General features: G+C 41.5%; 1 protein-coding gene across 1 annotated transcript in view; it reads right to left on the bottom strand.

The window, feature by feature from the left end:
• Positions 1–25: 25 nt before the first annotated feature.
• The window catches only part of LOC103505418 (mutS protein homolog 4), a 20,689-nt gene continuing 5,462 nt past the window's right edge, over positions 26–15,252 (bottom strand). Inside the window, exons 5-17 of the mRNA XM_026820747.1 lie at positions 14,262–14,375; positions 8,886–9,021; positions 8,831–8,838; positions 8,259–8,482; positions 7,175–7,392; positions 5,873–6,042; positions 4,979–5,222; positions 4,357–4,459; positions 3,899–4,052; positions 2,948–3,199; positions 2,343–2,478; positions 1,488–1,674; positions 26–925 (exon numbers count right to left, since the gene is read on the bottom strand). Coding sequence (XP_026676548.1) covers positions 26–925; positions 1,488–1,674; positions 2,343–2,478; positions 2,948–3,199; positions 3,899–4,052; positions 4,357–4,459; positions 4,979–5,222; positions 5,873–6,042; positions 7,175–7,392; positions 8,259–8,482; positions 8,831–8,838; positions 8,886–9,021; positions 14,262–14,375 — 2,846 coding nt within the window. The remainder of the gene's footprint in view (positions 926–1,487; positions 1,675–2,342; positions 2,479–2,947; positions 3,200–3,898; positions 4,053–4,356; positions 4,460–4,978; positions 5,223–5,872; positions 6,043–7,174; positions 7,393–8,258; positions 8,483–8,830; positions 8,839–8,885; positions 9,022–14,261; positions 14,376–15,252) is intronic.

Here is a 15,252-nt window from a genome sequence, read left to right as displayed (position 1 = left end):
ATTAAAAATAAGGTATCCTTACTGTTCAGCTCTTGTTCATTAACTTCGCGATCATTGCTTCTATTAACATATTCCATATTGTGTCTATTATATTGGTTGTCATCATCATAATTTCTTGGATTACGGTTTGTCTGGTTTTCGACATAGTTACTTTCCATTCTCTCTTCTCTGTTGGGTTGTTCATTTTCTTTTTGAGCATTTCTTCTTGTATTGTTGTCACCATGGCTTCTATTAACGTAGTCAGTATGGTTTCTATTTCTTGGATGACTGTTTGTATTGTTGTCGGTATAGTTACTATCAATTCTCTCTTCACTGTTGGGTTCTTGTTCATTTTCCTCTTCATCATTATCATTATATTGGTCGTCATCAACATCTCTTGAACCACTGTTTGTATAGTCGCCATATTTACTATGGATTCTCTCTTCTTGATCACTATCTCCATTAATATCATTACATTCAACATTATTACTATTGTACTGGGATTCCTCATTTCTTTCACCACTGTTAGTGTTGTATTCACGATTTCTTTGCATTTTTTCTTTACTGTTTTCATCATCTTGTTCATCATCTCTTGTACCACTATTACTGTCGAATTCAATATTTCTTTGGATTCTTTCTTCACTGTTTCCATCATTTTGTCTTTTTCATCATCTTGTTCATCATCTCTTGTACCACTATTACTGTCGAATTCAATATTTCTTTGGATTCTTTCTTCACTGTTTCCATCATCTTGTCCAAGTTCACTAGCATCCCGGTCTTCAAAGTCCTCTAAGCTTTGGACATTAGCGTGTTCTTGGAACGGTCCTAGTATGGTTCTGACAGTGTCTATGTTCAGAGTTCCGTTCTCATAGTGATCCAATAGTTTGACTATAAGCTCTTCGTTTGTGTTGTCGGCCTTTTCCGTCAGTTCGCGATCCAAATCAGTCTGAAAATGAAAGCAGAAGATTTTTTTTAAAGAGGTTTGATGGAGGGAACTGTAACTACTAAGGTCTTATCGTCCAGAAAGCGAAGAAGGAAGACAGGATAGGAGAAAGCCTTCCGGGAACAAAACTTATCCGTTCAGGATAAAATCCGCCCCGGGGGAATCGAACCCGCTACATAGCGTACACAAGACAGGAGCACTATTCTCCAAGCTAACTAGCCTAAGTAACGTGTCTTTTTTTTTCCTTAAAGCGCTTCAACACTTTGTTAAATAAACAAAGAGACTTTTAATCCAAGTTACATAATTATTTCAACCCGACGACTTTGTTTCTTTAAGTTTGTCCTCACAAAATTCCCGAAAGGTTTGTGTCTGCACATTGCTCTTATTTAGTTTGATTGAAATCAAACTTTTGTGTGACTCAGATTCAATTATTTATTTACAGTTTGTTTTGGTATTAAAAATAAGGTATCTAAGTTACATAATTATTTCAACCCGACGACTTTGTTTCTTTAAGTTTGTCCTCACAAAATTCCCGAAAGGTTTGTGTCTGCACATTGCTTCTCACCTGTTTCTCTCGTAACAATCTAGCCGCCAAGGTTTGTGCTTCCCCAATAATGGATCGCGGGAGTCCGGTTTTCTCCGCCAGCTTCAGACCATAATGTTCAATACAGGTAACTCCCGGTAGTAGCTTGTGAGTGTACACTACACCCGACTTCTGATCCGAGTCCTTGTATTTGGCTTCCAAGTGATAGCTGAAAGAAGAGAAACCATATTGGAAAAGCTCCTTTAGGGGAAAGATGAGTGTTTCAGTGCCTTTTTATTTCGTAGCAACGAAACAACTACGACATTAGACGCGTGTGGTCTGTGTCGTAGCATGGCCATCCCGTAGTATGCCTCTCATCAGATGGGCAAGGAGAGACACAATACACGACGAGAGTTTAGCCCAGGCATGAATTCGAGGCCACAAATCTCTCTCTATTTCCTCAGTGGTGAACACTCCGGATACAAAACCATACTGAAGCGCTTCCTGAGCATTTAGCTTGCGACCAGTGTACAGAAGCTCACTTGCCACAGAGTTTCCAAATATACGTGGGAATAATACTGAGGAGCAACCCTCTGGTGTCATACCCCTCAATGTGAATGGAGTATGGAATGTGGCCTGTAACACAAATACAGGGTGGTTGAGTAAGACTTGTTGGGTTTATTATGATCTAAAATATTACACAATGAAATAAAAAAAAAGAAAAAAAAAAATCCATTGAGTAGATTTCAAAAAAATCGACTTTGAAAATTTTAGTTGATGGTGGGATTCGAACCCGGGACCTTCTGTATGGCAAGCAAACGCGTTACCACTGGGCTAACCCTGCCCCCTAAAAGTAAATGGGTTATGGAATATGCCCCAGGGCCAGGCTGTACTCACTTGGTGACATTAGAGTAGAGATTTTCCAGCTGTGCCAGGAGCAAGAAGTGAGTGGTGAAGAATACGAACGCCTTGGTTTGAATTAGACTCTCACAGATAGCCCACGCCAGACTTGTACCTTCGTCAATGGAAGTACCTCAAAACAGAATTACAATTTGATTTAAAAGCAATTTCTTCGTTCTGTTTACCCCCTCTAGTTCATTTTTAAAACATCCCCAGAAAACGATATTCCAAGTTACAAAAATAGGGATACCCACTTACCCCTATTTTTGACCTGCTCGGTGGTGCGGGCGTAGTGGTCAAGACGCTCGCCTGGTAAACAGGAGGGCGGGGGTTCGATCCCAGCTGAGGCATCGAATTTCTCATTTATTTGAGAATTTGACAACATAATAATGGAGCTCTAAGGGTTAGTTGATACAGAACGCCTCCGGGTTTAACCTCGCCTAGTGGTTACCTTCCACTCAAGAGTCTATTATTTATTTATGAAGTTTGCATTTGTTGGTTTTTCAGACCAATTATCTCAATCAAAAAAAAATAGTCAACAAATGGTATATATACCCATTTCATAAAAGCCGGTGCTTGTGCCATTATTACTACCCACTTACCTCTGCACAACTCGTCCACCAATATCAAACTGCGTGGCGTGAGGAACTGAATAATGTGCGCTATTTCCTTCATCTCCAGGGCAAACGTCGAGGCATTGCATTCAATGCTATCATTGAACCCGATACGTGTATAGATATGATCGGCCAGTCGGAATTCAGCTAGACTAGCGGGCACATAGCAGCCCACCTGAGCCATGATCTGAAGCAGCGCTACTTGCTTGATGTAGACGCTTTTACCGGACATATTGGGACCTGAGGGGGAATATACATAGATATGATCAGTCAGTCGGAATTCAGCTAAACGAGCAGCCCACCTGAGCCATGATCTGAAGCAGCGCTATTTGCTTGATGTAGACGCTTTTACCGGACATATTGGGACCTGAGGGGGAATATACATAGATATGATCAGTCAGTCGGAATTCAGCTAGACTAGCAGCCCACCTGAGCCATGATCTGAAGCAGCGCTACTTGCTTGATGTAGACGCTTTTACCGGACATATTGGGACCTGAGGGGGAATATACATAGATATGATCAGCCAGTCGGAATTCAGCTAGACTAGCAGCCCACCTGAGCCATGATCTGAAGCAGCGCCACTTGCTTGATGTAGACGCTTTTACCGGACATATTGGGACCTGGGGGGGAGGGATAGAGTTAAATGTGATAGATCATTAGAAATTCAGCTAGCTGAGTAGTTGTATGGCTCAGTGGTTAAGAGCACTGACTCTTTCTTCTTCTTCTTCTTTTTCAAGAGGTTTCATACAGGGAACAATAGAGGGAACTGCTAAGGTCATATTGTCCCGACACCAAAGAGGGAAAAAGGACAGGATAGGAGAAAGCCAGCCGTTCCGAGAACGAACCTTATCCGTTCAGGTTAGAATTCGCCCCGGGCTGGAATCGAACACGCGGCCTACCGCTTACAAGCTAACTGGCCTGGCATACTTAAAACTTACCTGTTATAATATGGAAGTTTTTCCATCTGGTGCATAGGATATCGTTTGCTACAGGTTCTGAGGGAAGAACGAAATCCAGGAGCGGATGGCGTGCATTCTTGACGTTCATTTTGGAACCGAAACTTGGTTGCACGTAGTTGTTACTGGAACTCACCTAAAAGAGGTTAATATAAAGTTAAAGGTAGAGACATAGAGACACATTACCATCACGTCACGAGAGCTCATTAGGAGTCAGAAAGATGTAGTTCAAAGTTTTCCAATAATATTTTGGGCTCTTTTCAAACTTGTGTCCCGAAAATGAGAGGCCGAACCATACATTTCTCGAGCTTCAGGCCAGGGAAGTTTGATCGACTTGGGCCGAAAATTCAAGTCCCGAGGAGTGTGATGGTTTATTTGAATCTATCAAACATTACTTACTTAGGTGAGCTAAGGATAAAAAAGAAAGAAAGAAAACTCACTTGAGCTAAGGATACGATAAGATCCAGTTCAGCTATATGCTCGCATAGCTTGTAAATACAGGACATGTGTTCATGAGCCTTCTTCAGTAAATCCCGAATAATCCTGGACGACAGAACAGAAAGCATAAGAATCAATTGACATATGACAGGAGTTTAATTAATGGTCACCCATCCGCATATTTGTCTTTTTTTTTTTTTTTTTTTTTTTTTACAGAGTATGAAACCTCTGAGAGAACTGTAACTGCTACGGTCTTATCTTCCCGGAAGCGAAGAGAGAAGGAAGTCAGGATAGAAGAAAGTCAGCCTTTCCGAGAACGAACATTATCCGTTCAGGATAAAATCCGCCCCGGGCGGGAATCGAACCCGTGACCTAGCGCTTACAAGGCAGACGCACTACCAACCAACCTAACTAGGCTGGCGTGCTAAGGTCTTATCGTCCCGAAAGCGAAGAAAAAAGGAAGTCAGGATAGAAGAAAGTCAGCCATTCCGAGAACGAACATTATCCGTTCAGGATAAAATCCGCCCCGGGCGGGAATCGAACCCGTGACCTAGCACTTATAAGGCAGACGCGCTACCAACCAACCTAACTAGGCTGGCAGTCATACTACAATCTTTTACTCACAAATTGGTCATGCTATGAACTTCATCGAGCGCGGATTTGATTCGCTGATTCATGAAGATAATCTCCTCCGTTGTCATAGTAACCAGAGTGCGTGACTTGTTCAGCTGAACATTGATAAACAGGGGCGGTAAATCGGCCAGTTTAAATGTCTTGCGTGTTGCGTACGAGAGATGGAAGGCGCGAGATGACGAGTTGCATACGCGCAGGGGCAAGTCGTACTCCTGCGACATCTCGCGGGCTTTGTCTGCAATAGAATAGAATCTAATCAAATCGTTTTTCTTATTGTCCCGAGATCGAAGAGAGAAGACAGGATAGGAGAAAGCCAGCCGTTCCGAGAACGAACCTTATCCCTTCAGGATAAAATCCGCCCTGGGCGGGAATCGGACCCGCGACCTAGCGCTTACAACGCAGAAGCGCTACCAACCAAGCTAACTCTAGGCTGGGAAAAAAAAAAAAAAAAAAAAAAAAAAAAAAAAAATCATAAATCTTTGTGGTAAAGAATTTCTTCACAACTTTTGTGGGTATCACAGTATTACCAAGTGCCTCCTTCCCTATTAATTTTCATCTACTCATATTATCAATTTACGCTGGTAATGCCGCCCCTGGTCGTTACTCGATAGCTACTCACTTGTCCTCTTTGGAGGCTGAGTGCACCCCGAATTCCAAGCACAGAGCCGAAAAAATTCGACTCCGTCAGGAATCGAACCCCGGGACCTCCGGAGTGCAGGCCTAGTGTGATACCCACACAAATATTTCAACGGGTTACTTTCTGGTGTTCTCGTGTTGACCCAGCACCTAAATGGGAAGTATTATATCTCTTATCGCCTGATGAGGGACATACTACGGGATGGACATGCTACGACACAGACCACATGAGCGTGGTTTTTTACTTACTGTAAATATCGTCCACTATCTCCGAATACACAGTACGGGCCACATCGAGCAAGCTATTAATGTTCTCCTTAACGGCAAAGCAGCGTTGCATTTGAGAGCTGGCATAGCCTTTGACTGGGGCAGCGTCTGTGCGTATTGTGTCGTCAATGAGAGCTAGAATGGATTTGAATCTGCGAAAAAAAAAAAGTAATACAAAAAAGTCTAATCATGAAATTTACACATATTTTGGTGAGGTTAAATATTGAGGAAGCCGGTCTCGGAACATGAGAGTCTCAAGCCCGCCGATATCATACCTAGCGACAACACTGTACTCCTGTGATGACGTCATCTACCAATATCGTACGACGCGCTGTGGGCTTATTACCATAGGGATTTGGGTTAGGGGCTCAAATAGATCGAATAGGTACCTATCTACGCATTTTGTTATCACTATTTTTCAATATCAGCTTAGGTACTTATACCTATTTTCAAATTTAGATATTTTCATTCCATTTTTTTTTATCATGCACTTATTCAAGTAGTTACTTTTTCGTACATGTACATTTTTTTTAAGGGGTTTGACAGAGTGAACTGTAACTGCTATGGTCTTATCGTCCCGAATTCGAAGAGAGAAGGAAGACAGGATAGGAGAAAGCCAGCCGTTTCCGAGAACGAACATTATCCCATCAGGATAAAATCCGCCCTGGGCGGGAATCGAACCCGCGGCCTAGCGCTTACAAGGCAGACGCACTACCAACTAAGCTAAGTAGGCTGGCACATTTATTTCGATCGAGAAGAATAATATGAATAGTATGATCTCCACATACCAAACATCCCTGCTCAAAGTTCCGCTTTATGTAAACACTACCTACGTAGGTACCTACCTATATGATAATAATAGTGCTTATTTTTACTGCTCGCATAGGACTGATAAGTCCCTTTACTCCAGCAGTAGGCTACTACTATTATTGTGGTCAAATTCTCAAATTATATTGAGGATAAAATTCCATACCTCGGCTGGGATTGAACCCACGCCCTTCTGTTTACCAGGCGAGCGCCTTGACCACTACACCACGGAGGTAGGTGATAAGACCTTAGATGTTACAGTTCCCTCTATCAACTTATGATTTTCCTTAACTTAAAGTTGGCACGTACCTTAATGTTTGTTCTGGACATTTCGGGTCTGCCGGGTCGGGTCCAGAACAAACATTAAGGTACCTACGTGCCAACTTTAAGTCCAGGAAAATTGTAAGTTAAGTGTGAGCGTTGGCAAATCAAAATGTCATTTAAATCTCTCTATCAAACTTTTTTTTAAGTACTTACCTGGGATCTGAGAAATTTTCCTTCATGCTCTTGAACAAGGGATGGTGGCACTCAGCCAGGGTCTGTATTAGAGGGGGCAGACTCTCCAAGGCGGATTTGAGGAGAAGCGTGAGGTTGATTTGCTGCTCGAAATGTTTCTTGGAGTCTTTGTTGAGGGAGGTGGGCTCATAGCAGAGACTCAGGAGACGTTCTATGTCTGAGAATTTCTTCAGACTCGTCTGAGGAAAAAAAAATAAATGCAATTTCTTTGGTATTATGTCACAATTTCGGTGGGCAGTTTTCATTGCATAAAAGGAAACAGTACGAATAGACCAGTTGCGCTTACTTAGGTGAGGTTTCAAAGTCAAAGAGCAGAAAAAAACGAGGAACTAGGGAATTTTTCTTTTTCTTCTACGACTTCTAGATCCCGAGATAAATCGATTTGAATCGATCGATTTTCACAGGGCCCGGAAAGACCAACTTTAAATAGGACCATCATATGGTCCATAGGTCTTTATCTCTCGAACTTTACAAAGTTCAAAAATGCCCATCCGTTCAAGGGGATGGCCACCTTATCTGAAACATACTAAAAACTTGGGAAAGAAATTCAGGTTATTTAGGTAGGTACTCTGAAATTACCTGTATTTCGCACAGTATCCTAGGACTCTCAATAAGTTCACTAACACAGTCCAGTCTCTGCTTAATAACTCTACTATTACACGAGGGTTGGACTCGAACCACCAACCTTCAGATTCAAAACCCAACTTCCACTACTGAGGTTCAGAAATTAAATGTATTCCTTTAAAACTAAATTACATAAAGAACTTCTTCTAAGTAGAGTTCCCATGACCGCTGCCGAGTTCCCCCGCTGAATAGCGAGGGATATCCTTTGAGTGAGGAATGCAGCGGGCCGTTTTTGCCCACCAGCCGCTTGCCAAAAACCAAATTACCTGTATTTCGCACAGTATCCTAGGACTCTCAATAAGCTCACTAACACAGTCCAGTCTCTGCTTAATAACTCTACTATTACACGAGGGTTGGACTCGAACCACCAACCTTCAGATTCAAAGTTCAACTTCAACCACTACTGAGGTTCAGAAATTACCTGTATTTCGCATAGTATCCTCGGATTTTCAATAAGTTCACTAACACAGTCCAGTCTCTGTTTAATAACTCGACTGTTACATGAGGGTTGAAGTATGGTAGAGCGGAGTTTCCTCTGTCCCCCCATAGTGACACAATGGTTTAGAACGCCGTACAGATTGCATTTGGACTTGAGCTTGTTCGATTGACTGAGCACCAGCTCTAGCTTCTGAGAGGTTTCGAAATCTGCGGAGAGAGAGCCATATAGGTTCTACCAAATAGTAGTAGAACCTGTGTTTGGGTGTTTTTTTATATATATTATTGAAATAGTTCTAATAATTTCAAAATGTTTCAGTGCCTTTTTATTTCGTAGCAACGAAACAACTACGACATTAGACGCGTGGGGTCTGTGTCGTAGCATGGCCATCCCGTAGTATGCCTCTCATCAAATGGGCAAGGAGAGACACAATACACGACGAGAAACGCAGAAAGTAACCTGTTGCAATATTTGCAATCGAAAAACGAGTACTTTTTTGTGGGATTCAAACCCAGGACCTTCTGTATGGCAAGCAAACGCGTTACCACTGGGCTAACCCTGCCCCCTAAAAGTAAATGGGTGGAATATGCCTCAGGGCCCATCTGTACTCACTTGGTGACATTAGAGTAGAGATTTTCCAGCTGTGCCAGGAGCAAGAAATGAGTGGTGAAGAATACAAACGCCTTGGTTTGAATTAGACTCTCACAGATAGCCCACGCCAGACTTGTACCTTCGTCAATGGAAGTACCTGAAAACAGAATTACAATTTGATTTAAAAGCAATTTCTTCGTTCTGTTTACCCCCTCTAGCTCATTTATAAAACATCCCCAGAAAACGATATTCCAAGTTACAAAAATAGGGGTACCCACTTACCCCTATTTTTGACCTGCCTCGGTGGCGCGGGCGTAGTGGTCAAGACGCTCGCCTGGTAAACAGGAGGGCGGGGGTTCGATCCCAGCTGAGGCATGGAATTTCTCATTTATTTGAGTATTTGACAACATAATAATGGAGCTCTAAGGGTTAGTTGATACAGAACGCCTCCGGGTTTAACCTCGCCTAGTGGTTACCTTCCACTCAAGAGTCTATTATTTATTGATGAAGTTTGCATTTATTGGTTTTTCAGACCAATTCTCTCAATCAAAAAAATGGTCAACAAATGGTACACCCATTCGTAAAAGCCGGAGCTTGTGCCATTATTACTACCCACTTACCTCTGCACAACTCATCCACTAATATCAAACTGCGCTGTTTTCCATTTCGGCATTATTTTCATGACTTTCACTTATATTGAGCTCACTGATGTGTTCATTTTGGTCATTGATATTGTTTTGGCTCTTTGAATCCTTTTCTACAGTGTAATTATTATTGATACAATTATCATTTTCTTCTTGATCATTGCTTCTATCATAATTATTGTTTTCTCCTTGATTAATTTGTTGAGTTTCTTCACTGTTTCCTTGGCCTCTAGTGTTTAGAAGATTTGTTTGGGGACTTACCATGGTCCTCCCATATTTAAGGGTAGTTCTGCCATTGGTTTTGAAATTCCTGGAAGAAAACATCAAAGTTGGTTATACAACAAACAGACAGCTCCGATACATTTAAGGTCATGGTTATGTACCGGGTTGAGTTGGGTTTGGACTAGCCGAGACAGGATATCGTTTCTACAGTTTGGTATGGGAGTGGTAACTTAGCAAAAGTTACCGCTCCCATGCTAAACTGTAGAAACAAAAAGTCTGAACCTAACCCAACCCGGTACATAACCATGACCTGAGTCCACAGTGGAGAGGGGATTTAGGGAATGGGAAGTTGCTTTCTGGAATAGGCCAGAAAGATGTGATGTGAGGAGAGAAAGATAGTGTGAAGGTTGGAGTCATCGACTTGAGGTTTGGGGTTAGAATGGAAAACAAAGGGTCTACTTACCTTTTAATTAATAAAATATGTTTGTGGGTTATTTTTATTTAAGTAGAAGCTAAATTTTTCTCACACAACTTGCACAAAAATACACATTTTGAACAAGGGAAGAAATGCCTATGTAAACGTGCAATCACAAATTGTACTTCCAACAGTATAAACTTCTGGTAGGTACTAATAACTGTGAATATGAATAGAAACTTTGCAAAAGATATTGAAGATTGTTGAAATGTCGAAGAATGTGTAAACTGAAGACAAAAGATTTTTTCAATATTTTTGACAAAAAATTTTTTCTGGAATAGGCCAGAAAGATGTGATGTGAGGAGAGAAAGATAGTGTGAAGGTTGGAGTCATCGACTTGAGGTTTGGGGTTAGAATAGAAAACAAAGGGTCTACTTACCTTTTGATTAATAAAATATGTTTGTGGGTTATTTTTATTTAAGTAGAAGCTAAATTTTTCTCATACAACTTGCACAAAAATACACATCTTGAACAGGGGAAGAAATGCCTATGTAAACGTGCAATCACAAAATGTACTTCCAACAGTATAAACTTCTAGTAGGTACTAATAACTGTGAATAGAAACTTTGCAAAAGATATTGAAGATTGTAGAAATGTCGAAGAATGTGTAAACTGAAGATGAAGACAAAAGATTTTTTCAATATTTATATTTTTGACAAAAAATTTCAAATTCAAAAATGGTTTTGTAACGTTTTAACGTACGTCGCACTCGTCGCGTCCAGTGTTGTCAGATAGATTTGTTCCAGTGTTGTCAGATTCTCTCAAGGAGGTCACACATCTCTAGACAACGAGAGGAGTTGGATGATTTGATGAAAGTGAAGCCTAAAAGAGGCCCTTAAGGGCTGTGGGCTGTGCTATTACCGTTATCAATTTATTATTATTATTATTTTAATTTCGTGATATCGTGATATGATAATTATGATATCGTGAATCGTGATATTTGTGATAACCTGATAACGGAAATAGGAACAGAAAAATGAATGTGAAGGAAATCAAACCTTATCAAGTGACAGCAAATAGCAAGAAGAGAAAATTTGCCTCCAAGACCAGTGAAGGTTTTGTGTATCAAACATGTAAGTATTTTACTCTAACATGATTTTATACTTACCTCGGTGGTGTAGTGGTCAAGGCGCTCGCCTGGTAAACAGGAGGACGTGGGTTCAATCCCAGCCGAGGTATGGATTTTATCCTCAATATAATTTGACCACAGTAATAGTTAGTAGGCTACTGCTGGAGTAGAGACTTTTCAGTCCTATGTGAGCAGTACAGATAAGCACTATTATTATAGGCACTGCTTGCAAGAGCAAGAAACCCTCTCTCACTCCCCTGCTGGCAATAAACGTCTTTTGACTTGTGCAAGACATAAAAAGTTCAGTGTGTTTTCCTGTGCTACATGTTTTTGCTCAATATAGTAAACACTTGACCTTACACTTGTAGATTAAGGGGAAAAAAAACACCATGGAGATGGATTTTTTTTTAAAAGCTCTCTTATTTTTCATTTTATTTTCAGTGCGACCAGGCTCCAAAAAGGTCAAGAAACCCATCTCCCATCTCAATGTCACTCAAACCAAGCAGGACTGCCAACCAATTCCACTCCAGTGTGATCGAACAGAAGCTGGACCAGTCAACCATACCAGACAAAATTACACCAATGTGGACTTGGCACTGGAAAGAGATCACATGCATCAAATAGGTCAAAATACACACCAAAGGGATAACAATACATGCCAAAAAGATCACAATATGCACCAAAGAGATCACAATATGCACCAAAGAGATCAAAATATGCACCAAAGAGATCACAATATGAACCAAAAAGATTACAATATGCACCAAAAAGATCACAATATGCACCAAAAAGATCAAAATATGCACCAAAAAGATCACAATATGCACCAAAGAGATTCTCCCGAGTACCAGTTATTTGTCCCAACCAGTAAGGATGTTCATTTGGAGGACTTGACACCAAAAGCTATACACCAAAGAGGTCCTTCCTCTTTCCCGGAGCAGATGTTTGAATCCAACAATTTCTTCACACCTTCTCAGTCAAGACATGGTGGTAACCATCACTTTGAAACATCCTCTTCCTCCACATCCAAGGGCAGACAGAACGGTCAGGATGTCACCTCCACCTCCTCATTCTGCTCAAAAAGTCAAAATGATTTAACTTCTGGGTCTTCATTCTGGCCAAAGGGTCAAAATAGTTTGACATTCAGCTCCTGATTTAACTTCTGGGTCTTCATTCTGGCCAAAGGGTCAAAATAGTTTGACATTCAGCTCCTCATTCTGTCCTAGAGGTCAAAATGATTCCACTCCTGACTCTTCAGTGTTCCCCCACTCTGACCAGCTTTCCCAAGACACCAACCCATATTCCAAGTCAAACTATCATCAGAATTCAACACCAGGGGACTACTACTCCGAAGTTGTCGCCTGTAACAAGAGACTAGCGCGTACCATGGCTAGAAGATGTTCGAGTGCTGCGTCCCCTACTGATATTTCGAGTAGTGGTTCAGCTCCTCATTCTGTCCTAGAGGTCAAAATGATTTCACTCCTGACTCTTCAGTGTTCCCCCACTCTGACCAGCTTTCCCAAGACATCAACCCATATTCCAAGTCGAACTATCATCAGAATTCAACACCAGGGGACTACTACTCCGAAGTTGTCGCCTGTAACAAGAGACTAGAGCGTACCATGGCTAGAAGATGTTCGAGTGCTGCGTCCCCTACTGATATTTCGAGTAGTGAGTCCCCTAATGTTTCCCCATACACGCCCAATACGACATCGACATGGTTCTATAGGAACGAAACGTCCCGGCATTCCCCGACAACAAATTATACAGACTGGGCCCACAACAGTTCCCGGTACAGTCAGACCAACGAGAACAATTCCCGGCATAGTTACACCAACGAGAACAGTTCCCGGCATGGTTACACCAACGAGAACAGTTCCCGGTACAGTCCCGCGAATACCAACTGGTTTGAAACGGATCAAAATCGACAACGAGTTATCCAGACCTATGAAAACAGTTCCCGGTACAGTCACACCAACGAGAACAATTCCCGGCATAGTCACACCACCGAGAACAATTCCCTGTATGGTCCCGCGCCAACAAATTGGTTTGAAACGGATCAAAATCGAATTATTCAGACCAGAAACGAAGACTGCAATTCCGAGGTTGATCAGACTGGTTGGATCGAGTCAATTGATGCCACTGTAAGCGTCTACAATCCAGAGTTTCCGCCACTTAATTTGTTCTCAAATACAGACCCCAACCAAATCGAGAAAAACCGTAAAAACAATAAAGTAAACGTACTTAATGATAACGCAATCGAACGTAATCACATAAATATGCGTGACGACCCGTATGCAAATGGCTCCTGGAAGAGTACTGGAATAGATATTACAGGAAAACAAAACAGACAAAACCTTCGTGATGCCATTCGTGAAAATAGACAGGGCATCCCCTATCCAGCAAACAACCGTGATATAATCCCCCCACACTCCAGCGACAGCAGTGATTTTGTGTTTATAAAATCCGCCCCAGGCGGGAATCGAACCCGCGGCCTAGCGCTCTATTTATAAATAAAAACCTTGCTTAAAGATAAGTACTAAAAAATCCCTCTGTACTCTTTGATTTCCCCCAGATTATAATGCCCAACACAATCACCGAGAATGTAGAGTACAACAAGCTGTTCAATCTAATTAAAGACAAGTTTGAGCATATCGAGTTGACCTCTGTGTTACGGCGCTACTTTTCCGATTCTCAAGGTACTTAAAAGTCTGTCATCTAAAAAAAAAAAACTGGACCCTTGTACAGTGTTACCAATCGGTAGTACATCATGTATCTTCCTTTATGTAATTGTGAGGACTTGTGCTTGTTCTTTTCAAGCAGAAAGAACCCTTTGAAACTATCAGCTAGCTAGGCTGGTTAGGGTTTAGGGTTAGCTGTTCTTTTCCCTGTTTACAGTCGCACAGCCAGACGCTAGTCTACTCTCTGTTTAACGTCTTCTAGCTTGTTCTTTTTTCTCCTTCAGGGCTGGACTACATTCGTAAAACCTGCCTGCCCGAGTACAACAACGTTCTGCTCCTGGTTCTTCACAAGTTCTACGCTCTCTCCGCCACCTGTGCCCTTATCAAGTATGTTGAGTTCGTACAGAACATCATCTTCCTCTCGCGAAGTCTACAGGTTCAATATCAGGCGTCCGAAAATGTCACTTTCATAGGTAAGAAGCATTGATGGGCAGATAATGTCACTTTCATAGGTAAGAACATAAGAAGCATTGATGTGCAGACAATGGTAAGAAGTTGACAATGTGTATCACGTAGGAAAGGAGTAGGAATAAGGCCCGCCGCACATTGCAAGCATAGTCGCCTGAAAAACTAGACTTATCAAGTATGTTGAGTTTGTACAGAACATCATCTTCCTCTCGCGAAGTCTACAGGTTCAATATCAGGCGTCCGAAAATGTCACTTTTATAGGTAAGAACCATTGGTGTGCAGATAATGTTACTTTCATAGGTAAGAACATAAGAAGCATTGATGTGCAGACAATGGTAAGAAGTTGACAATGTGTATCACGTAGGAAAAAAGTAGGAATAAGGCCTGCCGCACATTGCAAGCATAGTCGCCTGAAAAACTAGCCCTATGAAAATGACAGAGAGCCTTCTATCATTTTCATAGGTTTGGTTTTTGAGATGACTACACTTCCAATATGCGACGGGCCTTTTAGAGTTTTTTTTTTGCACTTGGTTATAAATAGGCTAATGGTTAAAAAAAAAAGTTTCGCACTGCGAAATTTTGGCTCAGGATAACTCCCGAAGCGTACATCTCTCCTCAGGGACACTTTTGGTAAACAGGAGGGCGTGGGTTCGATCCCAGCCGAGGAATGGAATTTTATCTTCATTCATTTGAGAATTTGACCACATAATAATGGAGTTCTAAGGGTTAGCTGGTAGAGAACGCCTCTAACGTTAACCTCGCTAAGTGGTTACCTTCCACTCGAGAGTTTTTTGCTCTTTAAAAAAAAAAAAAAAAAAAAAAAAACGCA

The sequence above is a fragment of the Diaphorina citri genome, unplaced genomic scaffold, assembly GCF_000475195.1.
Source record: "Diaphorina citri unplaced genomic scaffold, Diaci psyllid genome assembly version 1.1 scaffold172, whole genome shotgun sequence".
NCBI lineage: Eukaryota > Metazoa > Arthropoda > Insecta > Hemiptera > Psyllidae > Diaphorina > Diaphorina citri.
Note: the sequence above shows the minus strand (reverse complement) of the source record. Positions and strands in the feature narration are given on the sequence as shown.